The following is a 27887-nucleotide window of genomic DNA, read 5'->3' on the forward strand; positions in this document are numbered from 1 at the left end:
GGGCTTTCGGAGAGGCTGTTTTGATATGGAAATTGAAGATTTTGTCTTTGCTAGTCACTGGTTAAAGGAACATTTTATCTTTTTTTTTTCTTTTTCCCTTTTTTGCCTGTTGTGAGGAAATGCACTTGTAAGCTTTGAAAAAGAAATGCTATGAAAAATAAATTAGTGATCTGAGATTATTTCCCTCTGTAAATTCATTATTTTTTTTCCATCAGCCTTGTTTAAATAGGGTTATAGTACACTTATGATTAGCTTAATTAAAATTTGAGGCTGAAATCCAAAAATTGACTAAGTATAATCCTGACTAGTTGATTTTATTTGTATTTTTTCTTACAGGTCTGAATTTTATAGATTTTTTTTTTCCAAAAAATATCTATCTAGAGCATTATACTTTAATTTTAATCCACTCAATTTAATTCCAGTTATGCTTTTGACCGCGTGATTCTTCTATATATAATGATACAGGAGACAGGAACACATATATTTGACATTTATTTGTCTGAATCATGACTTCTGATCCCAAAACTGTCTTTAAACAGCATGTTTCCGTAGATAGGAACCTATTTACAGCACTTTTTTCCACTTTTGTTGTTAAATATTATTTGCATTTTATATGCAGGTAAGGCTTATTGTGTGTACGTGCGTAGAAAACAGTAGGAGAAAGTGAGTGTGTGTTCTCTGACCACATTTCAGTTGGTAGCAGGACACCAGCTTTGTAATGGTATAATACACCACAGATGGTTTAAATAAAAAGAAAACCATGCGGTGCCTCTTGATGATATTTTACTGTTATTTGCAAGTGGGGGAAGATGGTACTCCTATGGTTTTGAAAGGGATACTCCTTTGTTTTTGTTATGGAAAAAATTGCTAGTTTATATCTTGAAAGGAATCTTGGCCATGATACAAATAATAATCTTACTCAAGACAGCGTAGGTCTTGAAATGATAGGTTTTTAGATATGGATTTTAAAATTACTGCGTTCACAAGAAATGCTTCTAGGTTAAGAATACTTACTAGAATCACAGCAGACCTCAGTGTGAGGAATCTCACTGAAATAACAGTGAGAGGCCATTGTGCTTATGGTTAACAGTAGTAATAAATCTTTAGCAGCAATGAAAATATTTAGAAATAGAGATGTAGTCATTGAAACGTGCACAAAGTATTCGTGAGCAAGGTGAAAATGTGCATGTGGGATTAATGCCTTATTCTTCAGAAGAAGATGCCAAAAATACAAACGCTGTCATGCATTACGTTCAGTTTTGGTACAAGGTCACTTCCCTTGCAATGGTACTAAACTATTCCTACTGCAGCGCTCTTGCGGTTTGCCCTGCAAAAGAATTATGTGCAGGAGGAAAATAGAGCCGTGTCCTAGCTGTCCTAAGGAGCTGTGTTACTTGAACCAGTGAAGATTTGTTTTGGTTCTCTGGGAGGGGAAAAAAAGAGCACGGAGGGCAATGTAATGGCAGTGAAATGCAGTTTGTTCAGTTTTGAGCTCTTGGAGGTTCCTGCTCTAAGCCAATAGCTGAAGATAGGTCACAGCTGCCCTCCTTTTCTGAGTGCCATCAGCTTGCCAGTTCCCAAACTGTCATGGTGTGACAGAAGGCTGTGCTAAGAGGGAGAAGATCAGCACCATGTCAATGATTTTGAGAATCAAGTTTTCCTGCATTCATGTTGTTCCAACGTTGAGCTTTCCTGATGACTTTAGTCTACTGGATGAGGTTAACCAACATGTTCACTCTTCCCTTTAAGAGACTAGCCATGTAACGCAGGCTTAGGAGACTCCAGTAACGACTTAGGCAGTTTTAACCTGAGTAAAGAATACAGTATGAGCCAATGTGAAATCATTGCCCTGCTGCTCACTGCAGAGAGGCTTGGAGCTTGTACGTGTCTCCAGCAGGGCCAAGTGCTGCTTTAACCATCCAGTCTTTTGAGAACTCTTTAAGTAGCACAATACCTATTCATTATATCTTTCTACTTAGATGGACATAATTATATGCCTTGTAACAGTGTCAAAGCTGTAAGTGCATATAGAGCTAAGTACTATAAGTACTTATCCACTTATAAATATATACTTATAAGTGTATATACTAGGCCACATTTTGAGACAGACATTTGTTGCCAGAATATGACACTTTCTTGAAGACATAAGCCGTGCTTGAGTCAAATCCACTGAGTACAACTCAGTGTGGGAGTGGGGAACTCTTTTATTTACATGGCTCAAGTTACTACCTACAGTTGGGATAAAAGATGCCCTTAGGAAGGCTGCATGAGTAAGCACTGAGTACATTTAAGTGGTCAGTTACAAACATGTTTTAATAGTATGCACAAATATGCTCCTATTGTTTGTCTGCACACATACCTAAGGCTGAAACAATTGTGTGCTTGCAATTGCCTTCAAATCTCTGGTTCATAAGATGGTTCTCTTTCCCTTAATTATCTAAAATAGTTAAAAATCACTGGGCTGCTTTTTTTATGCACAGCAGGTTATAGTCTGGCTCTGCCTACTCTATCACAGAGCAGTGATTTTACCATTCATGTCACACACATTTATAATCTTAAAAAAACCACTGTCCCAAAGAAGGAAATGCCTCCCGAAGGAAAAGCCTGAGGGCCGTGGTGATTTCACACATTAATTTGGCTGTCACCTCGACTTTTTCTTCCGCTCTTCACGCCTGGACATCTGTGTCAGATGATACATCGCTGTTTAAATCAGTAAGTCAAATGCATTTTTTAAACCAAACTGAATGTTTTTAATATGTTGCTACACTCTCCTCAAGGTCCATGTTTGCTTAATTCTGCAGCACAGTTACGATCTACAAGCTTCCTTTATTGAGATGTACTTTATTACTTGTATATTTGTAGCTCTGAATTTCACATCTTGTATCAAATTTTGGGCTATGAAATGAAAGGGATATGAGCTCCTTGGCAAGAAGTATAAATATTTTCACAGTGAAAATGTTAATGAACTTCATTAAATCATGGAATAAACATAGTTCAATGGCTTTTTGGCACATCTGAGTACACTTCTCCCCATACATATTATCCGTGGATTTAATCAGTCCAGGATTTTAGAACTCTTTCCAAGTTTCTCAAGTCATTTTATCTTAAACCATTAATATTTCCTAGAGTTGGCAGCCAATTATATTTTGTGATATATAGGATTTGAAATAACTAGATATTCCAGTGCTGGGGCTTGCTTAAATGAATGTCAGTGCTGAAAACCAAGGAATGCAATTAATTTTGTAAACTGCTCTGACAGTGTTTAAGTAAGCACATAACTCTGCCTCTGACGGATACAGCTGTTCTCACCATACAGGTTTGTTTCCGTCGTTTGAGCCCGGTTTAGGTTGTCACAAATGCATGGAATGTATTTGGATTTTTCCAGCAAATGCAGGAACAAAGCCACTCTTCCATACAAGTATAAATAGTCACATAAAGGAATGTGTTGTATTACAGATTAAATAAATAAATGAATAATATGATAACATAATAACAGCAACTAACAGGCCACAAAGGTGTAGGGAGGATTGTGCCCCTGGGAAGTTCTGGCCATCGCCTTCTCACTGAAGGATCTCAGATTTTACACCAAGTAACTACCTACTGCCCATGTTCTACATGGGAAAGGGAATAAGACACCGCCCTTTCCCACTGATTGTAAAATATTTATCAAGCTGTTCTTCAGCTCTGTGAAAATAGTGTCACTTTTTAACCAAAATGTAGCAGCCCTGTTGGAGCTGGTTTCACAGGCAATTGAAGACTCATAGAAAGTGATTTATCAGGCAAACATGTTTGTATCTGATTATTTTTTTCTGGATGGTAGTGCAACAATTATGAATGAGGGAAACTAAGGAAATGGTGTGGAGTGGCTTTGCATGTGTAATGACAAAAAAAGAAAAATGTCTGTGTTGGCAAAGTTAGGCATGGGGGCTGGAAACTTATTTGTCCTGTTGGTTAACAGGGAAGGGCCTCAAATGAACTTGAGAAAGTATTAATGCCTCTGACTCGTGTGATGTGTGCCTCTCCTGTGCTTTGTGTATTGCTTTTGATCTGCTTGTTTTCACAGTTCCCAAATATTTTCCTCATCTGCTAGAGCAATTTTCAAGGCTGGTTCTGAAACTGGCCCTAGCAAGTTTTGCTGGATAGAGATCATGAGCTGATGGATACAGGCAGCTACTTAGGTTTCCATTTAGACATTATCACTCTGCTTCCTGGCCCTGCTGTGAACACGTGGTTGAAAAGCCTGCTTAGCATCACCAGCACCTGCAGTGGTATTGGTGCCACACGGGACACAATTTGGTCCCTTTTGCCTCATTCTAACACTGGATTAGTTACTGTAGTTCCCTGAACAGAAAGCAGAAAGCAGAAAGACAAGCCGGGGCCGTTAGCAGGGGGAATTCCCTTCGGCGCTCGGCTGCGCCTGTGCGCTGGGTGAGAAACACCGTGTCGCCTGTCGGGTGCTGTGGGGATGTGGGGTGTTCGGTCACGTAGCCCCCTGCTGAGCAGGTTAAGCCTAACCCAGGCTGCTTTTGAAGCCAGGGGGAGTCAGAGATTTCAAATTTAAAATGTGATTTTTTTTTTGTATACGTATATAATTTTTTAACATTTTTGTCTTCACTCTCACCCTCATTGCATTGGGACAAAGGTGGTAACAGTCACTGCTCAGAAGAAGGATTATCGAAGTTATCCCCCCCACTACTGGAATATAATGTTAGTAAGGAGAATTAATGGCTGATAATGACTATGTAATACTCACTAATTAGCTTTATTAAACTTTATTATTGTACAAGTATTGTCAGAGCACACATTTAGTAATCAATTCTTAGTATCCTATGCTCTTTTTACTTGTGTTGGATGCATCTGCTCTTAATGTAGGTGTATATACTTTCACCCTACTGTTTTTAATTCAGCACCACTTAAAAGGTACAGTTGTTATTGCTGGTCTTTGTTTAGAGTCAGAGCAGGACTAAGCAATAAGATCAAGACAACCAAATGTATAGCCAAAATTTAGAGTTTTGTTATGAAATGAATTGATTCATCTGGAGGACTGTGTGGGCAATTAAAAGCGTGTGTGAAATATTATTTTTGCTTTGAAATTTTATTAATCCTGGCATATCGTCGAGGAAGTGCTTTGCACTGTTCAATCATACTGATCATTTGCAGTTGCTCTGATTCGCAGGTTTGCCATGGTGGTGCATTTCCGATTGCAAAGCCACAGCAATTTCTACCGTGATAGGGTCATTTCAGAGCTAGGTGAAGAGAGCGATGATTTTAGTATCTAAATCTGAGAGGGGAAAAGATCCAGAGGAGCCTCTGCAGTTGCAGTGGAAGGAAAACCCAGGAATTAGGGGCATTAGGACAGCTTAGCTAGGTGTGTTTTATCTGAGGCTTGTCTGTTAGGATTTCCTTTCTAATACTGGGGGGAGCCATTGGATCAAAGGAAAAGCTAGGGTGAAATAAAGCGTTCAGGGATTGTACCTAGGGAATCTGATGACAGCTTCACATCATTACCTGGGATTACCCGGGTTTTGATAAACATTATGCTCTATTTATTGCATATTGGTAGCAATCATCTTTTGAGACCAATGTTTATGTGGGAAGACAAACATTACACATGGGCTGATTTTTTCACAACCCTGGGTTTATACTGCCTTTGAATGCTGATTGATTATCTGTGAGAAATTATAATAAAAGGCCTTGCCTTTTTATTTGTAATGGATTATTGATTTGATTTGTCGAGTGACAGCAGTAACAAATAGCAGCGTGCTGCCGTTTGCTGCAGTGAGCACATAGCATTCCGTTCATAAATGATTCTAATAAAATGAAATAAGACTTTTTTTATTCCAAGAAATCTGCTACAGAATAAATTAAAATGAAATTAATGCCTGTTGTTGGATTTCATTTTTTAAACACCTAGTTAGACATGAGAATATTCTTAAAGGGTAAGTGATGATGCCAATGTATGCAAAGGGGTTGATTTACCATATTCTTCCCTATTTTGCTGCCTTATCGGAGAACACAGCTGTGAAGAAAAGTCCCCTTTCTAGTGAGCAATCTGTTACCTGTCACAGTGTCTGCAGTTGCTTGGGCTTCTTCTGTGCATTTGTTAGTTTTATCTGATTTGGATCCAAGGAAAAGCAGGAGCAGATATTCCTTTTCTGTTTTATGTTTTTTCCTGTTAAAATGTTTTAGTTAACATAATTAATATCTGAGTACATAAGAAATTCATCTGTGAAGACAGTAATGATTCATTAATAAAAAACATGAATCAACCCACCTGTTGGTATAAAATCTGGATATATTGTAAGATGAAAGCCCTTAAAACTGTAGGGAGAGCTAATGCCATACAAAATTTGAAAGCAATAAAAACACATTGATTTTGAAACAACAAATGTTTAAAGACCTACCATTTAATATACTCTGTTACTTTTTAACATTTTCTGTTTATCCTCCATCCCATCTTTGTTGTTAATATTTGTGAGGCTTTCTCAAGTCTTCCTTTAAAGCTACGTTCCTTGGCTACCTCACAAGTTTTTCTTTAATTAAATCAGTCGTTAAATTACAGTTGTCGTTCTGTTCATTATACACCTTTGCATCATGATGGTTGCTGATCGTGTTGTGCGGTTTTTTTGTTGGTTTGTTTGTTTTTGCTATTGATCTTAAAGACCATAAATAGCCTTGCAAGCAGAACTGTTAAATTACGTGTTCTTTCTTGCTTTCACTCCTCTTTTCCAGATTTTCCTGGATGAGTTCCTCTAACAAGTGTTGTGGTTCATCAGTATAGTCTGTGAACAGAATCATTTGATCTGTTCACTTGATTCCTATTTATGTGAGGTTTGTGCATTGCTGTCCAACTGATATCAATTGTATCCTACTGAAAATGCTGAGTTTGTTTTCCTGTTAATTCATTGAGATCCAGCAAGCTAGTGCAGGATGGAATTGGCCTTTTTGTTTTTCTACTCTAGAGATAGATGAGATCCATGACTCTTAACCTTAGTAGCCTTTTTGGTGGTAAGAATAATTATTTTTTAATTATACTCTCTTCGTATTCTGGTCTGCCTCTTTTCATTTAATAACTTCATGTAAAAGCAGAAGAACACGGTGGGTCCTATAAATAGCATTCTCTTTTCAACAGAGTTGAGACTGGGACTCTAGAGTCTGTTTGCAGTTAAACTATTCATGTTGATTAATCTGAGCTGTGAATTATATACTCTTCTTTTGTGGCAGCCTTCATGGCAGAGCATTTCCATGATTTGGCCTTCCTATGTAAACTCTAGGGAAACAAACTTTTAAAAATTAAGAAATATTTTTTAAATTGTTTTGAAAAGAGACTTTCCTGTTTTGTTTGTTTGCTTATTTTTCTTCCCCTTGTGAAAACATGAATATTTCTGTAGTGCTTGGATTGTTTCGGAAGAGGAGGAGAGGTTCTTTACTTTCCCCCTGTCCGTGATATCACAGGGATTCAATGTCTTGCTTCTCTTCCATGAGTATCAATCCCTGTGTTCAGCTGTTGTGGAGATATAGTTGACTTCTAACACTGACTGTGAAGCATATGCAGAATATGTTGTGCACTTATAATAATATAATAATATAATAATATAATAATAATAATTAATTAATATTAATAATATTAATTGATATTATTATTAATTAATATTATTAATTATTATTATTATTATTATTAAATATAATAATTATAATAATAAATAAAAGGTCTAAATACCCTGTTGTGCTAAGATGTGCTACTTAGAAGTTATGACTACAGGTCACTCAGATGCAAGTAGTACTCAAAGGCCCCAGAATCACTGCAGTGTGATGGACACTGTATGAACTTCTTTGTTGAGACTGAATCATAAAAAAAATGCTTTATATTTTTCATGTATTTAAACAGAAAAAAGATTATCATGACCGTTGCTAAAAATAATTCTAGTAATTTAATAGAAGAAAAGCTTAAATATTCATAAATATGTATTAAATAAGATAGCAAAAAACCTTGTATACAGACAGTTTGAAATGCAGATTGAAGTCTGTCTGCAGGTATCCTGAACAGGAGTGCAGAAAGAGTGGATTGGTCTGAAGAGCAGTAACAGAGCAAGAGACTTGTACGCTGTGACCCGCTGGGGTTTGCATATAGTGCCTGTTATTAGGCAAGAGCAACCAGGTAGCACCAGAGGACACAGCGATTGCTATGGGACACTACCAGCAATTGGATAAAGAAATCTGTGGATAGAATAGTCCTAAAGTCGCAGAGACTTATATGAAATTTTACTAAGTTTTTGTTGGCTCCTGTTTGTTGGAAAGTGGTAACGAGGATCTTTTTCAAATGCCTGAATTTCATTAGTGAGTAAAATTCAGTAATGAAGGTATTTTTAATGTAGTTTCACACCCTAAAAACTTACATTTCCATGTATGTACACCTTGTTATTCCACTGCTTCAAGCACCATTTAGAGGAAAGAAGAAATGTCTCTCATGCAGGAGTACTATTTTGTGGTAATGCTTTATTTAAGAATTTTGAAGCCTCAGTCCTGAGGAGGTGAATGGGAAAGGATGAGTAAGATGATGATCATGGGAATGATGAGTAAGAGCTGAAAACCTAATTATTTTGTCTATGCAGATGGTTACAGACATCTAAACACAATGGCTTTAGAAAATGGAGTTCAGTTGCCAGTTTCAGAGTAATTACAGTTTTCTTATATTTGTCCTCTTCTTAGTGGAAAGTGCTTGTTTTAATTAGCTCATTATGAACAATTTAATTAGAAGCTATGTTTGTTGAAGAAAATTATTTTAGGGGTCAATTCTTTCCACAGTATTTTCTGATCAAAGAAACTAATGACATATAGTAAGTATAATTATGAAAGATTATTATTTTTAAATTCCACATAGGCTGTTTATCAGGGTTAAAACAAACATAAATCTGGATATTCTTCCTATTCATTATGCTGCCTATAGGCATTTAAGTTATTCACTATTTTATTTCCAAAACAATAATATATAGGAAGATCTCCATGTAAATAAATAACTCATTGATTAAAGTACAGTAGAATACTTAGGAATTTATGTTTCATCGAAGCTGTTGTAAGTCTTCATCTGTAGTCCTGTTTTCCAAAATATTATATTCAAATCTTATTTTTACACAGGAAGAAATCAAAGTTAATATGATGAGGAAGTATGAGATAATGGTGGAGCTGAGAAAGAACTTTCTTTATAGAGTTTATTGATAGGAGACACAAAGTATTTTTAGCAGCTTTATTTGAATGCCCTTCAGGAGACTTATATGGGTGCAAGAGAAATCAAAACACAGTCTGATGACGACCAAAGGGTTCAACATAATAAGAGGTTCATGATTTTAAAACCATCAATATTTTATAAACTGTTTTCTTTCATGAAAAGAGAGGAATCAAAATGAGATCTTAAAAAGAGTAACTTAAGGATTTTAAAGGAATGGTGATGATATGAATAATAAAATTAGAAGACAATCTGAAAGAAAAAAATAAACTTGAGAATTTTGCTTTTTGAAAAATAATTTTCTGTATTTCGCAAGGAAAGCTATTATTTGGCTAAATAAGGGTATTTACATAAGACTATTTCAAAGACAGCTTCCCAAAATATTTGACTGGCTGTCTGTGTGCATTTCTAATATTAAGACTGTTGACTGGGACAACCCAGTGAAATCTATCTGTAAATGAACAGTGTTAAATGTTGCAGGAAAGAATGTCAGCTTCAGGAGCCCAAGCTGACCGTGTCGCTGCCTCTTTGACGCAGATGTGCTGGCAGGGCAGCTACTGAGCTAGTTTTTGCCAGCTTCTTTCAACATGTTTGCCAAAAAGGCACCAGCTCTGCTGCCCAGGGTTTGCACCCTGGCAGTACTGGCCAGTGTGAAGCCTAGTGTGTTAATCTGGCCTGCAAGAGAGGTCCTGCTGCAGCTGAGCGAGTTACCAAACTTGGGCTCCGTAGGACTAGGACATGTCTTGTATAAAGCCTCTTTCCAGGCTTTCATCACCATTCCAAGTTTAGAATAAAAATTCCAGATTGAATGTAGGAGATACCTGAAAAGAGTCTGTCACTAAACACCTCTAAACCAAGGAGAGTAGGGGTAGAGGGTCTGTGTCCTTCCTGGGCTAAAGCCTGAGATGAAAGACAACAAATATCTTTGGACCTTTGCAAATTCTGGATTTATCTGTATTTTTCTCAGTCTTCTCTGGAAATGAAATCTGGAGAAGATCACAGTAATAACCAAATAAAGATCTGGGTAATGCTTTTATGACAAGCCATGGATCTGACATCCTGTCTTTCCAGACTCATCGTGAAGATGGTCGTAGGCTAAAAAGACAAACAGCTGCCAAAGACGGATTTGGTGTCAGGAGGATCCTCTGCCTTGGATTGCATAAGTTGAAGGACATCTATCTATCTATCTATCTATCTATCTATCTATCTATCTATCTATTACTAGCCTGATTATTTTCCATAAGGAAGATGAATTAGGAACACACCTAGAAGAATAATCTGTGGTTCCTGCTTCTGTATAGCGGGTTTATGTGTGCCTCTATGTGCATGTGTATGTGAGATGGTGGTTTACATTGGACCTGGAAGAAGCACAGCTCTAGTATCAGAAGGTACCAGAATCGTGGAGAGAATGAAAAAATGCAAATGGTAGCAATGTGGTCTGTGTTTTTCAATCCCTTCCCGTGTTGCATTGTGCATGCTCCATGTGATACAAAGCCTCCGTGCTCATTTATATCGCCAAAATTCCTTGTCTAGCTACCTTTCAGAACAGGAAAATATTCTGTATATTTTCTTGACTCTACAGGGTGCATCATTCTCTTATAGCTTATACTTTGAATAGTTTTCTTTTTGATTTTTAGACATGTTTTATACTGACTCATAGTTCAAACTGTGCAACTAACGTTCAGAGACAATGTAAGATGTTGGTTACTCTGAATTTAGAAACCTTGAATTTAGAAACAGCAAATGGATACTGATCACTTTTATATTATTGATTTTTATGCAATATTTGTTATATAGATGACATTATTTTAAAATATGATATGTAATAGAAATAGCATACTTACCTAAACCAAATATCACTCTCTATTTTACTAACATTAATATAAAGTTGTGTGTGTTACATTAAGTTTTCCAGTGCCTTGTGCCTTTCTCTCCTCAGAGTCTCAAGACAAGGCAAGGCTTGCTATAATTTTAGTTGCTACCAGCTAGTCTACATTTAAATATTGCTTTAAATATTAGCATATAAGTATGTGTTTAAGTAGTAGCATATAAATATTAGTATATAAATATGCTAATATTTAAATATTATCAGACTTAAAAGATGGCAACCATTACAGATAAAGCCCACTCTGGGAAGCTCGTTAAGAAGCAGAAAGCAGAAGCAGTAATACCTGTATTGAAACAAAATATAAATCTGTGTGGATCTATCCAAAGCTTAGGAATTACTCTTGTTGCTTTTAGTTTGCTGCACCTTTGTCTAGTGTCTTGGGAAAGAAATAATGTTCAGTATGTTAACTTCATTATTTTAAAGTTATTAATTTAAAAATAAAAATAAACTATTTTTTACCGTCTCATTTTAATGCATCTAGCTAAATGGTAATGTACTGGTTCAAAATTCTTTGAATATAAAACAGTTCTGGAGTTTTTTTCGTATCCAGAATAATATCTTTTATAATAAAACAGTACGCTGAAGTGAGAGGGAAGACAAACAATCCAGCTGGACATCTTTGCTACTGTAGATCTCAAATGGAAAGTGTTTCATTATCACTTTCGTTCGGACTAGTGCATTTCATTCCCAGTGATTAATCCTCTGCAAATTCTTGTATTCTAGAAATGTTCATGCAATTTGTTTCTGCAGGCAGGTTTTAATTTTGCCATATTTAACACGTAAGCAGCTTATTCCCCAGGAAAGGGTGTCATTCTTTCTCCTATTCAGCCCAGCTTGCCTGTATTTCAATTGTTGCTAGGTGCTAGAGGCTCCTTATTCAATAATTATATTAAGCTTTAGGATGTCTGCTGGCGGCTGATGCAGGCACAATGGGAAACCTGTTTTCCCCAGGTCCATTTGCAAAGCTGTGCAGACAGTTTCTACCTATTGAGAAAGGAAGAATTAATCTCGATGCTGTTTGGTTTGTAAACACAAAAGCCTGCTGAAAGCGAATCGCTCAAGTGCCTGTGACTCTTTCTGCTGTGATCAATTGTGTTCAGTTATGCAGCTCACCATGCAACGTCTCTGTTTTTGTGTATTGCAGGTAGCATAGTGTACCTTGGGATGATGGTGGGGGCGTTCTTCTGGGGAGGCTTGGCAGACAAGGTGGGAAGGAGACAGTCACTCCTGATATGCATGTCTGTCAATGGATTCTTTGCCTTCCTTTCATCATTTGTCCAGGGCTATGGCTTCTTCCTCTTCTGTCGCTTGTTTTCTGGATTTGGGTAAGCTCCTCTGCTTTTGTTCCTTTCTACAGTTCTGTGTGTTGGTAAAAATTGCCTGTATGCAAAAGGCTGTTTGATATGGGAATGTAATCGGGTGTCAGAGACTGGCATATTATATGATGTGGCTACTACAATCTGAAATAACTTGATGGGGAAGAATGATTTTAGGGGTAAGATACGGACTGAAAACTGAACGATTGACTTTTCCTATTTTGACACAGATTTCTTTTGTGAATTTGAACAACTTGCTTAACTCTTTTATACCTCTGCTTCTTTAGGTACTGCTTGTTCAGGATGCAAAATAATACTCTCTCCACAGGTGTACTGCAAGGCTTCACTGATGTTTGTGAACTTTCTAATATCGTTATGTGTATAGCACTGTTTATAATACCACTGCAGTCAAAATTGCTTTGGGGGACCTCATTAGCAGCATTCCAAATGTTATGGGCTTTTTTCCGAATAATGATGCTTATTACCCTATATTTGCCTTGTTTTTCTCTAATTTAAACAACAACTTTGTTAGTAGAGAAAGTTTAAGAGACTAGTAAGGGATGATGAAGTTTAAACTTCACCCAAGCTGAGATGGATAGACACAAGTCAATCAGTATCAGGACGCTTCTACCCTCATCCTACCTTTACTGCACCCAGGGATAATCCAAGTCGCTTCCACATCAGACCACTGCAATGTTAAGGATGTGGACGGGCCGGCAAGGGTGCAGGAAGCTGGAGTGGCAAAGCCAGGCAAGGCAAGGCCATTGCTAATAGGGTTTGATGGCCTAAAGGGCTTAACCCAGGTCTGTCACCTGTTTGGGGGTTCTTTACTCCATCCCACCTCTTGCTCAAATGAAAAGCAAATTGTCAGTTGAATATCTCCGTTTTCAGAGGAGGTGGATTTATTTCCGTAATTTTGTAGGAGAGAGCCTGGATGGGAAATATGAATAATTTAAAACAAAAAACTATTTGATATGTTGTAAAGGCAAAATGATGTTGGTGCTCATATTGGATAAAAGCTTTCTGAAAGGTCAGAGAACTACGTGGGCAATTTAATGGAAGCTTGTAAATTATTGAGATGTATATGTGAGATGTGAAAATTGAAAAGGTGTGTGGAGTTTAAACTGGTATGCCATGCTCTAGAAAATATAAAGACAGATGGAGTAGCATGAAATAGAATCTAAATTGATTTTACTTTAAATACTATAAAATAGATTTTCTTCAGATTCTATTGCAGTCAAAATGTGTTTATAGAAGTAAATCACTTAGGAGAAAAAATACCTTTGATTTTGTTTTTGTACCTGAAAAAAATGAAACTGAAAATTCTGCATTGCCAAAAGAATGATTTAGAATACAAAACAATATAAATAATAAGGTATTGTTGGGTAAAGGACATATGCTGAGGGATATCAAAATCTTAAAGATGAATTAAAGTAGCGAAAAGAATAAAGAAAAGTTGGGTAGTCTGCAAAACCATTTTCTTTTATAGAAAATAATATCATAGCTGTGATTCCTACTTTGATTAATTCCAAATCACAAAGCAAAAGGAAATTGAATCCCACAGGCAGATAAATGTGGAAGCAAGCTTGAGACTTGGCTTCCTAAGTAAGAGCCGCTAGGCAAGAAACTGTGAGCTCAAGTTCTCACTGGCCATTGATGGCCTGTGCCAGGGCTTATCAGCAAGAAGCAGTTGGTTAGATCTGCCTTTGAAAATGTTAAAGGAATGCTTCCCAAACACCAGAATGTGGCTCATAACATCCCTAACTGCAGTGGTCCTGGAGTTGTTGCCTGTTCAGCAAGGCCGCTGTGAAGCTGTAATCTAGGCTGGAGAATTTTATCTGAGCTCTGTTACAAAATTTTGCATTTATTTCATTTCATTCCAAGTTACTATTTTTGGTACTCTCAGATACCTTTGGGTGCAATTTTTTCTAGCAATAACTCAGTTTCGAACAGAATGCTTAAGCGTGTGCTATCCCAGTACATTGTAATTGTGCTTTTAATACACTTAAGAGCATTGTCATCTATTTCATTGTAGTTGCCTTGAAATAAGCAGAGATGATACCGGTACATGGAATGTGTCATACTTATCCAACCTGCTGTTACCTCTAAAAGCAATCAGGGTTTGCATGCAGTAAAAAGCTGGCCAAAACAAGTAGATATCTTGAGACAATTTACAATCCAGAAATTCTTCAGACAGACCCATGTTTTTGCTATTAAATGGAACTGATTTCATAAACAAGGTAAAAAAGAATCAAGACTCTCCCTTGAACAAGGCCCTTATTCACAGTGCACTAGCACACAGAGAGTGTTTTTACTCGACAATACGTTAGATTACTGAATTAGATTTGAGGCTCACCTTCGGCCAGGTTTTTTAGCCCTTCTGAGGCTGGCTGTGCAGCGGCACCTGCAGCTCTGCTTCTACGTCACTGAGCTCTAACACAGAGCACTGCTGTCCATGTAGGCATATTAAAACCATAATTTAGATCCTGCTCAGTTTCTTCACATTTTTTATGGAGATACAGCAAAAATACAGAACTGTGGAACAATTTTCTTGTAATTAGTAGTTTTGAGGTGGCAGCCTGTGCAAATCCAGTCATGCTGACTTGCAGCACCACTTTTATATATTATGTGGGCTGGCAAGAAACTCTGTTTTATATATCCCTCTTAAAGACCAAGAGAGAAGGGACATGTACGTAGTCCATACCTATAACAACTTTCAAAGTGTTCTTTCTAGCACAGATAGGGATTGTGTGGAGACAAGAGAAGATAGTTTGCTCACATAAGCAGTTGCTTTTACAAACTTTAAATAGAGGCTAGCAGGCTGCTTTTGTAATTCTGTGCCATCAGCTTTCTGTATCATGTTGTACCTCTCTCTTACCTCTTCATTTGCTCTTGCTCTGCTTTCCCTCTCATAAAATGCTTTGTGTGCTCTGCCTCTCCAAGGGCTCTAACCCTGCCGCATCTAATTCCTCCGCAGCGCTCAGCCGCCTCCCCGCTGCGGCTGGCGGTGTTTGTGCACTGCAAACGACTCATTAGCTCTGCAGGTGCCTGGCTTCAAAGCTGGTAGCACAAGCCAAAAGGGTAGAGTGGCTTCTCCGTCAAGCCAGGGAAACTGTTGGCAGAGCCTGAGCTTTTCCAACAGGCTGCTTTGTTTCCAGCTCTTGCGGCTCCGGCAGCGGCTCCAGGTTAACCGGCGTAAGCCCGAGGGTGCAGGGTGAGTTGCAGGACTGGGAGGGGATGAGGAAAGTATTCTTGTGAGGAAAAGAAGACTACACAAAAGGGAGGGAAAGACTAGAGGAAGAAAACACATTAATAGATAGAGATTCTATAGGGCAATAAAGGAAGAACTGAACAGAGGAATAAAAAAGCAACAATGAGATCTGCAAAAGTAAGGGAGCTTAATCAAGGATGTCATACCTATACTTGCAGATTCAGAACCAGTTTATTTGAAATATCCAGCTGGGTAAGTACTGCAAACAGGCTATGTGCAATAATTTGCCTCAAATCGACATCAATGTTGGCTTTTGTTTTTGCTACTGTTGGAAACTTTTTTCCCAGTGTATTATTCCCATTTAGTTTCTCAATTTAATTGGTTTAGTCTCGTCAGAACAGAAGTATTTTATAGCTCAGTAAATAATCACATGAAGCTTACTCACAGGCATTCTCGTGCTATTAATAGCATATAGGCTAGGTGTGACCTGAAAGACAACATCTCAAGTATATGCAGTCCAGAGAGTGCTTGGACTTAAACATGGGCAGAAGGAGCAGCAGTACACGGTCCATATAGTGTATAGAACCTCCCAGCTTTATAGAGGGGAACTGCTAAACCTGCCTGCTCCCTGTTGTCGTTACGTTTGAAAGGAAAACAAGAAAGATTTTTTTTCAATGAGATTTGCGGAAGTAAAGAATTGTTAATAAGGAGAAGGAGGATATGCAGTGGGAGAAGACAAAGGGAGCAGAGAGGTGGTGGGCTTTTTGCACAAACTTGGGAGCATAACAGGCCAATCTGTGTAGAACCCACTTAATTTCAACTTTAATAATCACTTATTTTCTTAGCAAAACAGAAATATCAAGGTGATTAGTGGCAAATGTGATTACACACAGACACAGTCTGCTTTGTATTTTCAGTCTGAATCTTGTCCAAATTTGAAAGAGAAGACAAGATATTTCAGGAGGAGTGCATCATTCTGCCTTATGATTGTAACCTACTGTGAGGGTTTTTTCCCTCTTTATCTTTGTATTCTTTATATGCCTGTGCATTTCAGGCCCTTTTGGCCAGCGAATCTGCAAACAAAGGCTTCTCTCTTCCTGTGCCTAAGTGTGGTTTTCATCCCAGCTGTCACAGGGTGCAGGTGCCAAAGGCTATTGTGACAAATCGCAGCTCTGAAGGTAGATTAGCAGACATTTATCATCTTCCTTTGTGATGAAGAAAACATAAATGTACCCTAGCTTACAATTGGATTCCCTGAATTCTACTCCCCTGGTGCGGTATTTAAATCTCCTTTTGGCCCGGCCACCTCACCCTATCCAATGAATACACAGAACAAACAATAACAGAAAGTGTTTAGAAATAATGTTATAAAAGCAGGGCTTTTTGTTTGCATGTTTTCTCTCAGGTTCTGAACCTTCTCTTGCTGCAAAGTGGGATTAAATCAGTTACTTGTTTCTGTATGTCGTTTTTTTCACCGCTGAGTCACTGTTGGTCTCTCTGAATCTAAAATTAGAAAAAATTGCATCAAAGGGATGAACAGGGAATCACCCTTTGTGAATGAGTACACATGCATAGTAGCATGATGAGTAACATTTTCTGCCTATTTCTGATGGTGTTTGTTACAGAAGATAAAGAATAACTGAGAAAGATCTTGACAGTTTTCATATTCTCTTCACATGTGGAGAAACGTGCAGTAGAAAAGGCTTCTGCTGTTTATTAAACATTGTTCTGACATTTGTTCCCGTTGCTAAAGTATTGTTGATAAAGATAAGAGGAAGGAATGCCCCCTGCAACCTGCTGTTGGAGATGTAGAGGCACAGGGTCCTTACAAGTAGCAGATTTTATTGTATAGTCTTCAGCTAGACTCAAAGAAGTTGTTTTCTCCTAACATTAGATTATTTCTAACTATAGAGATCTCTGTTAACCTGGAGACATTTGTCACCACTATCATCAAGCCAGAAATTGACACCAATTTTAAACTTTTCTTTTTTTCTTTAAATCTTCAGAATCTCTACATTTTCCAGTGGAGGTGTAAAAGGCTTTATTGCTGATTTACACAGATTAACAACAGATTTACAACTCTTAGTTACTTCTTGTGACCTGTAAGGATGTAGCCCATGGACCCCTCGATGGTCTGTGGATAAGAAGATGGTAACAAGATTATATCTGCTCCATGGGTCAAAAAAACCCCATGTGAATAACAAGTATAACTTAAAAAAAAAAATCAATTTGCTTGAAACACATTAACTAAAGGCTAAAAAGCTTCACCTCTTCTAGAAGAAAAACTCTTCCCAAATCAGCATGATTTTCATAGGCTTTACATTTGAATGCAGAGAAAATGTTAAGGGAAAAAATATGGTTTTGCACATCGGATTATTTCTCTTTACAAATGAGGATTAGCCATATTATTTATAAATACAGTAAAGGCAACCAGCACACTGCATTGAACTAATTGATTTACAGAAGCAATCTTAATACTGTACCTTAGGTGGAATAGCATTGCACATCCCATAAAACAAAAGATAAATGCCCTTCTATATTAAAGTCAAGTGGCAAAATGATCTTGGATTTCATTAGGAGTTCCCTCCACCATCCCTTCCAGGCAGTGCTGGTGGGATACTAAAAAGATAAAGACTGCTTTAAACTTTCAATATAAAAATTTTGAGCATCTAATTATGTTCCATGCAAGTCTGGAAGCATTTGACTGTAGTCCCTGAAATAGTAAGGGTCTAAAGTAATGTTAGCATAGGTATGGTGTAGCCCAGGAGTTTTTTGAACTATAAAAAGGTAAAAAGGGTATTTTTTCCTTGCAGCTATTGGGGGACACTTTCTTATTGTTTTTGTTTTAAATATGTCCATTTGAGGAGTTAGTACATGCTGCTGGAGCAGAGGACAGACCCTCTCCAGAAGGCGATGGAAGAAGGCGGAATCGCTCGGCTCTCCTTCCCCGGAGCTCCGGAGGCAGCGCCCGCCCGCGCTAGCGATGGGCAGCGCGCCCGCTCCCCGGTGGTGCCGCAGTGCCGAATGGCTCCGACGCCTCGTGCGCGCCGAGCCCTCCGCAAGCCCCAGCCCACAGCTTCCCTGCTCCTCAGGAGCATCCTGCAGGTCCTGGCCGTTTCGGAGGGCTCCCCGGGCTGCTGGTGGGAGCACAGGCTGGAGCACCCACAGGGCTGCGGATGCCTCGAGGCTCTTCAGCGGGAGAGCCCAGTCTCCGCTGCAGTGGGATGCAGCTCTCCCGGCTTCCTCACTCCTTCAGTGCTGCTGGATATAAACCCCTCTAAGATATTCATAATGGCTAGCAAGTCAGTTTGATAGCGTTGCAATTAATGGCATAGGAATAGCTCTTTGATGTCAGTATCCTAAAAGTTTTCTAGCAATATCATCCATCACTAATATGAGACCAGAGGGAAGAATTTAGCAGCTGAAAAGTAGCATTTTCCATTCATGCAGTAACACTACAAATAAACACAGTGCTTTGCTGCACAGTTACTATGGAGCTGAAACCTGCAACTGTAATAGCAGCTGTTTCAGGTATAATGAAAATTCATCCCTTATTTTTCTTTAAGCTTTAAGAGCTTTAGAGAGTGGAAAAATGATTTTCACTGTCTAATCGATATGAACATCATTTTCAGACTTTTAAGCTTTTTTTAGCCTGTTGATGGAAATATCAATTTAATCACATCAGATGAGAACGACAAATTGCTTTTCCACCCCACCACCCCCTTCCCCGAAGCTGAGTTTTTCTGTTTATTTCCATACTGCAAATGAACATTTGCAGTTTTGGAACTGTACCTCCAGTTCCAAAATTCCTCTTACATGTTTATCTACTTCCCTGGCAGCCTTAATATCTTTTTTTTTCAGAAAAAGATTCTTTATTGAATTGGTCAGTACAGATTGTTTTTTCCTTAGCTCGAAGGTCTTTACAGAGTATAGAAAGGGAGCCGACCTCCCTGGAACTGCATGGAATACAATAGCAACATATATAGAATCACAGAATATTCAAGGTTGGAAGGGACCTCTAGAGATCATCTAGTCCAACCTTCCCGCTCAAGCAGGGACACCCAGAGCACGTGACACAGGGCGGCATCCAGGCGGGTTTTGAAGACCTCCAGAGTAGGAGACTCCACAGCCTCCCTGGGCAGCCTGTGCCAGGGCTCTGTCACCCTCACAGCAAAGAAGTTCCTCCTCACCTGGAGACGGAACTTCCTGTGTTTCAGTTTATGCCCATTTCCCCTTGTCCTAGCAAGGGGATTATATATAATCCCCTTGCAACATATAGCAACAATATATAGCAACAATATATAGCCTCTTGTCTTCCGTGATGCCATTGGTTAACGGTGATGAATAGGAGATGCCTTTCATATAGTTTTTGGCAGTCAATACCTCTACTTTTTCCGGTATGGAGGTAGTACTGTATGGTCTTTCCTTGCCCTGGCTGGTAGGAAACACTTAGCCCTTTTTACTCCTTTCCTACCCGCTCCTTCCCACAGAGAGCGGCCTGAGTTATGGACGCAGGACGTATTGCACCCGCTGGGGACAAGCCCCACCGCACAGCGAGCCCTGAGGCCTGGCGGACAGGAAAGCACCAAGTGCTCGGAGAGCCCCGGAGCACCTCGGGGCTGGCAGGGCTCCCCAGGGCAGCAGGGTTGAGCTGCGAGGACACCCGCAGCGTCGCCCGGTCCCACAGGTACCCGGGGCTCCCGGAGCGCCTTGCAGGCCTGGCGGCCGCACGTCCAGCACTGGGGCACTCATGAGGGAGGAAAGCAGGTACAGCTCTTGTTCCAGAAGTCCGGGTGGCGAGAGGGGCTTCCTGGAGGAAGCGGCACAGCAGGCAGGGTGGCCTGGCCGGCCTTGGGCCACTGCGCTCCCGGTGGGAGCAGCACAACCACTGGCAGCAGAGCAAGCTTCCCTGCTCCCTGCAGGGCTCCTTGCAGCACCTATAGCCAGCTACCCTGCTGCTACAGCACTGGCTTTTCTTAGGATTTAAGTATTATTTCTGCATTAATGTCCTGCTTTTTAATATTTTGTGTTGACCTGTTTTAAGCTTTCTTGTTTTATTTCCTTCCAGCAAGGCAGTTCCTGAGATAGCAGCATAAATATGCATGTTATCTTAAAAGTGACATTAAAAATTTAAGCCGTGGAATGTACTGCTTCTTTTGAGTATGCAAACTGCTGTGTAGGAAGATCTCAAAAGTGTTTTCTTTAGCAGGAAGAATAAAATCTCAGAGTCTTGGATGGACCTACTTTGTTGTAGAAGGTTTGATAGTGAAGAAAGACAGTAAAAATCATCCGGAACATTGTACCGAAAATGCTACCTAATTTGAGATTCATCCAGTTTTACAAAAGCAAATTGAACACTTTTGTCCAACTAATCTTTAGACAGTGTTTAGTTTTACAGTGTGAACACTGTGCATAGGATTTTCCATGGGAAACTTAAGGAAAAAGCCAGCATGGGCTTAGCACTCAAGTAGTGCAGCTTAATAGAAAATGTCTTGCTAAGTATGAGTGTAACAAAATGTATTGGTAACATAACATAGGTGTTGTTTAGACCACTTCTTGATTACCTTAAGCCAATGTTTTTGGTTAAAAGGAATGTATTTTCAGACTTAGCATTAGTCTGCCATGTTTACAGGATTTTTGTAATGGTGGAAGCCTGTTTCCAAGGCCATGCCCTGACAACCCATGTGAATCATTGACTGCCTTGAACATAGTGTCTTACATTAAAATCTTTGCTGATAATTGTGTCAAAACTGGTACAGGCCTCCTCAGGAGTTCTCAAATACATGGTGCAATTAAAGAAAAACAGACAATCTTGGCAGAAAAACTGCTAATAGGTTGGATTTTTAGTTAGTGAAGCTATGAGATTGTTCATACGAACCAGCTATTATTTTCTGCTCTAATCCAAGTCTAATCCAAGGTATCTTTTTTCTTTTTCTTTTTTTTTTTTTTTCTTTTTTTCTTTCCCCTGTAGGATTGGTGGAGCTGTTCCAACAGTCTTCTCCTATTTTTCCGAAGTGCTTGCTCGGGAGAAGCGAGGTGAACACTTGAGCTGGCTCTGTATGTTTTGGATGATTGGTGGCATCTATGCTTCTGCAATGGCTTGGGCAATAATTCCTCATTATGGTGAGAAAAATATCTTCTCCTTGTCACTTGTATCTATTCTAGTATAAAGCTTCCAAATTACAGTTAAAAGAGGGTACTTTATGTCTCATCTCAAAATACTGACTTTGCTGTTAAGAAATAATTCTCCCCTTTTGGATGCAAGCAATATAGATCACAGCCTGAAAAAAACAGAATATTAACATGTATGAAAAATAGCTAATGGCCATGCTTATTCTGATTCTTTAAATTACTTGAAAATTGGCCTTATATAGTGTAACTGATGTTATTAATGAAACTGGGGAAGATAGCTGATATAGAGACTTGAATTAGAAAAAATACTTTTTAAAAGCCTGTTGTCAAAATTGTGCTAGTTTCTGCTGTCTTTTATTGGATAGTTATTTTTAATTGTTTGAAACTGAGATAAAGTATCAATTATACTCATTCTAGAAGAGTGAGGGCCATGTGCTTTCTGGTTCTGTATATAAAGCTGTACTGAATATTTTGGTCTGAGTAAATCCTTTTAGTGAGGTAGAAATCATATAGACTGCACTTAAGTATTGCTGAAATGAATGAGGGTGAAGAAGGCAGAAAACCTGCAGTGATTGAAGTTACCTGGCTATGCAACACATGTCACCTTTTGGAAGAACTCCTTACTGCTCTGCCATAGTTAAACATTATATGAAGGCACAGGCTTGATTCCTGGTCTCCTGGGCTTGCCTTTTGGAAGAGTTAAGCACTCGTGGGTCTCTAGGGGAACTGAAATTGCTCAGTGGTTCTTACAAATCAGCCTCCCTAAGTGCTTCTCCCTGACACTCTTCAAAACAATTAAAACGCTGTTGTGAATTAGCTGGAATCTGAAGCAGTTTCTTAAGCCAGACAATGAGATTCACCCAAGTTTTGATTGTGAAAGAGCGGAGAATGGAAAATTCATAAGCTTTGCAGTAAGGCCCAGACATACATTATAATCATGAAGACTAATCAGATACCTAGACTGTTGCATTACATTTAATTTGAGTGTCCCGTGTGCTCAGCCTATCTCCTTAACCTTGTCTTTTGTTCTTGAATTGCTGGAATCAAGGGCAGGAACCTTTTAAAACTTGTTTTTTTTTTTTTTTTTTCCCAATTAGTAAATTGCTCTGGAGGCCAAGGTTATTTTGTTTTGGGTTTTTTTTTTGTCCTTTCCTTTATATTAATTTTTTATTTTCTTTCTAAGTAAAATGCAAACATGACAGATTGATTTTAAAGGACTGTCTGATTAGATTGTAGATTATATATATAACTCTGTAACCTTTACTGAGGTACTTTCAAAGCATCACATAGCAGTATATTTCAATAAATAATAATACACATCCTTATACAAAGTCTGAGGCACTAGAGAATAATTTTATTCTTTTTTTGACAGTGGAAGCGTATCAGTAACAAAAGCCCTAATGAACTAGTGGTTTTCCTTGTTTTTTTGGTTTTTTTTTTGTCCTTCTGCAAAGATAACTATGAAATCACTTAAGACAGAAAATTGTAAAAGCGAATTTTAAAAGGCAAAGGCAGTATTCTTTAGCTCTAGCTGTAGAAATCACTCTCCTGTATTAGTAAAAATTATAATAGCCAAAAGGAGGGCTAGGAGGAGAGGAATTAAGAGCAGAAACAATGCTTCCTCACAAGAAAGGAAATGGATTTGCACATCATTATGGCACAATTAAACAAAATATATTTATGGCTTTTGTTGTGGTCTTAAAATCGCCTTCAGGTTAGATCAGACAGTTTCATGCTGCTGTCAAGTTGAAGCCTGTGTGTTGGCTCCCAGCGTAACTGCGGAGCGGCTCCAGGGGAATTGGGTGCGTAGGAAGCCCATGTTCTGTGGCAGCGCTGCACAGCTCTCCAGGTTAGGTGAGGTAAATACTGTCTTGCATCCCTGCACTGTGTGTGACATGAGTGTTCACGAGGAAACTCCCGTTTGGAGTATTTTCGCTCTTGCACTTCCTACATGATTTCCCTTCTAACAGTGCACAAGAGTCTCTGAGCTGTTTGCTTCTCATACGAGGCGGACAGAGAGTGAGTTGATTTTTCCTAGTTGAAGTCAGAAGTAATTCAAAGGAACATGGAACGAAGCTGCATCTGTTCAAAACCATTAAACCTCCACTGAGCATAATAGAATTATTCTTAAATGGATAGAAAAATACCAGAGCAACAGAGTAAAATCATTCTGTAGGTTTTTCTTTCCACTTCTTTTACAAAGATAGTCTTTTCATTTGCACCAGCTCTTATATAAGACACTTTATAAAGCCCTGGATCCACAGGAGGCATCCATTATCTAGCTCCAAGGCAGCCAGTGAGGCTGTCCCAGCTTACCAGTTGAAGATATAGCTCTGTCCTCTTGTGAGAGAACGCGTACATCTTACATAGGCAACAGTTTGTTTCTGTTCAAGCAGCATGGGAATGCCCCAAAAGTGGGTAAAGTTCTAAAGCGTAAAATAAAGGGAGGGAATAGCTGCCGTGGCACCTGGCTGTTATTGAGGGGCAGTGGATGGGATGCTGTGCTGCAGTGACTGTGTACCTGAAGATCCATGTTGCAAGTGCCTGACTATTCCAGCTGTAAGCCAAGAGTTGTTATTTCAGGACTCCATTAAGGCTAAAGTGTTGGCTTCTGCTTAAAGATTGAAAATGCATGTAAACTTGTGCAGGATCTCTGAAGGAGCAGCTCAGGTCATGGAGAAGCTGTTGGAATAAATATCTCCAGCGAGATGCCTCTAACTGCTGCAGGTTAACGGGGTCCCCCATGGGGCTGCTCTGAAGGGCTGTGCTCTGTGCGCGGCCCAGGTCAGCATGGGGAAGAAAATTACCATTTCAAATTTAGCATCACGGTTCAAGGTAGACGTCTCCAAACCCATGTATCAAATGTATATCGCAATGTTCTGTAAAAGGTTTGCTTTTCAAGCAGTGAAGAATTTTAAAACCGAGAAATTACATATCAAATTAAAATCTGAATAGCAATATGTTGCTGTTTCATTATACTGGATTTGTATCACAGTTTGAGGTTGGGGAACAAGCAGAGTCATCCAGGTGGTTCTAGCTGTTGTAATTATTAATTTAAACACAAAAGAAAGTTACAAATTAGTAATTCTACACAAGCGTATTGCCTGCCATACATTGTGTTGTTTAAAATAATAAAAAAATCTAGATTTTTATTCTGCTATATCAGCAAACTAAAAATCAAGGAAGACTGAATAAGGATTTCAGCTTATTTAAGCTGTAGATATGATATTCTGTGACGTTTCATGTTCTTGACATTTGATATACAGAAATATTTTCTGACTTATTGAACTACAGAAAAAAAAGTTGGAGTTATGCTCCAAAAAAAGATATTTTATATTCTCTTCCAAATGCAGGTACTTCTTTTTCCTATTTCAAACCTGGTATAAGACTGTGTATCCTCAGATCAGGGATCCAAATATCAGGCTTCTTCATTTGTCAGAATGCCTGTAACAAGATCATAATCTTAAGATCTACAAACCCACAACACAGAATTTAATATGTAGGATTTTGGATTGGGAGCACAGGAGAAATTGCAAGGCCTAAGATTCATTAATATCAGTGTCTTTCTCTGCACAGTTTTATGCATTGAAAAGGTTGCCTAAAAGAAACTGTACCATAACGGACGTGTTTCTGAACTCTCCTGGTCTTCATTTCTTCAACAATTTGTGTTTTTACCGGTGTAATGTTAAGACAAAATAACAAAAAAAGTAAATACCAGCAGTTTGCTATTTGTCATGTAATTGTTTAGTGTGTAGCTTAACTAGACATGAAGATGAGACAGAGGAGTGCTGTCATATACTTGAACCCAGTAAAAAGAAGATAGTAATGGTTCTCCTGCCAGCATAATGCACAGATTCATGCCTGCAGATCCTAACACACATGGTATATCCATGCATTAATTAAATCCTGTTTTAAGAATGTAAGCAGAAGGCTGTTATTAATATGCAGAAAGGAATAAGAGGAACACTATCTTCTTCTCTTTTTATATCACTTTCTAAATAACGTCATTTGGCTTTCTTCTTAAAAGGTCAGTAAAACAAACCAAATGTTCATAACTTTAAAATTTGCTTTAATTTATGGGAAGCTGCCTTCTCAGCATTAACTACTGCTAGTTTCCCAGTTGCGTTTTGCAACTCATAGGTGGGAATTGTATTTGCAACTAGTTTTGTGCAAAGGAAGCCTTTGGAGAGCAAGGGTTTCCCTCACCGGATGGATTTGTAAATCCAACCCGATGGTAGTAAGTACTGGTAATGTGGGTTATAAAGTAGAATTAGATGGGGATTTTCATTTTGCAGAATAGAGCTCTTTAAGCCTCAGGGCAGTGGTCTTCAATGTCCTGTCCAGCACGGTGCTAATGACTTCTCGAAGGAACCGTCCTCGGAGCATGGAAAGGTCTAGGTAAGGGCGACGACGTGAACTTCAGTGCCATTATTTTCTGGGAGGCGGGAGAGAACGGTATCAAACAGATTTCATGGAAAAAGCTCTGTGGTGTGATCTGAGGCAAGGACTTTACTACGCTATGTATCAGTCAAATTCCAATTAAATTAGACTAGATTATTCAACAAAAGACTACAGAATTACCCTCCTAATATAGTACAGAATCAAGGAAATACAAAACGTGCTACTTTATAACATGCTGAATACAAAAAGGAGATTTAAGTCGTTCATCTAGACATTTTATAGAGACTAGTGTAATCACATTACATAAGAGATCTTCATCTGAACTATTCATGTTTCATCAGTAGAGTCTTTTTTCCCCTTAATTGAGGACCAGGCACTTGAGTTCAGAAGAGAGGTATTTAGCTCCATTCAGCGAACACAGATTTGGAGGAGAAAGAACTGGAATAAGATACAGATGAAAAAACATTTCATTTCAGAAAATAAGGATTTTTTTTTCCATCTAGCGGGAATGATATAAGTAGGAAAGTGTTTACATATTTGCTATTAAGCAGACTTTTTCCTTTGCATCTGCAAACAACTGTGTTACAAAGGATAGTTGTCTTCGAGCCATTAGATATCAAACAAAAGAGAGACATTTGGGGGAATATTTCAATGTATATATATATTTTTAAGGAGCCACATTTTTACAGTAGTAACGTATTTAAAAATTAAGAGACAGAAGTGTGTAGGCTATGGACCTAAACCTCCGATCTGCAAAACATTTTATTTAAAACAGTAAGTGCAACTTCCCTTTTTAAAGGGCTTAGTTCTCAATCCTACTGGAGACTTCGTATTCCCTTCCTGTTTGGCATTTGAAAATATATCTGCTTTTACTTTCTTTAAAGTAAAGATCTTAAAGATCTTTGTCTTTCTTTTTTTCTCCTGCCAATATCCTTAAATGAGTTTAAATTGCAGGAATTGGGATTTAGTTTACAACAAAGTTGTAAATACAGGGGTAATAAAGTTTCCAGGAAGGCATTAATGTCTGTTGAGGGTAGTTCAAACTACACTAAATTTCCCAGATTTACTACTGGAGACCCGTTGCCCTTTCTAATCCTACTGATACTGAAGAGTCTTTTCCCAGGCACAGAAGTCCATAAGTAGCAGCTATTTCTAACTTAGAATCATTGCAATTACACTGGACCAGTCTTGTTTTGAGTGAAGCGGCCTGGAAAACACTTCTCTGTTGATAGCGAAAGTTTCTTGAAGAGAAGCAAATGGTTTTGCCTGGAGAGGGGACTGTAGCTAGGTAAAGAAATGAGATTTTCCTCTCCTTTTTGCTAGATGGTTTTAGAGTAGCTCTGGTAGCATTTTCTGTTGTCACGTTTGCTCTTGTATCAGCCACTTGGAGACAGGCAGGTAAACACCCCTTCAAAGCCTTGCTAAAATCCCCTCCTGAATGAAGCTATTGAGAGCTGTCTTGGCATAGAGCACAAAAGAGGAGGCGAGCGGAGCCGGTGCCGTGCGGAGCCGCTGGCTCCCTCGTCAGCGACAGTGGGTGAGCTGCACCAGCCGCCCTGGCTAAAACCATGGAGAAGCTTTAAACTCCCTTATTCAGCCTTTTACTGGGCCTTGGGGCTTCTCAGGCATATCTGGCAGTGGCTGAATCAGGATTGAAGGGATATAAAATTCCTTTTCCTGGATATTGGTGAGATTACAGGGCACAGTGTGTACCTG

At 38.8% G+C, this 27887-nt stretch overlaps 1 protein-coding gene across 1 annotated transcript in view; it reads left to right on the forward strand.

The window, feature by feature from the left end:
- Window positions 1-27887, forward strand: part of SV2C (synaptic vesicle glycoprotein 2C) — an 89075-nt gene that overhangs the window by 23894 nt on the left and 37294 nt on the right. Inside the window, exons 3-4 of the mRNA XM_026036519.1 lie at window positions 12256-12436; window positions 21610-21761. Coding sequence (XP_025892304.1) covers window positions 12256-12436; window positions 21610-21761 — 333 coding nt within the window. The remainder of the gene's footprint in view (window positions 1-12255; window positions 12437-21609; window positions 21762-27887) is intronic.

The sequence above is a fragment of the Nothoprocta perdicaria genome, unplaced genomic scaffold, assembly GCF_003342845.1.
Source record: "Nothoprocta perdicaria isolate Ctin4 unplaced genomic scaffold, notPer1 scaffold_1, whole genome shotgun sequence".
Lineage (NCBI taxonomy): Eukaryota > Metazoa > Chordata > Aves > Tinamiformes > Tinamidae > Nothoprocta > Nothoprocta perdicaria.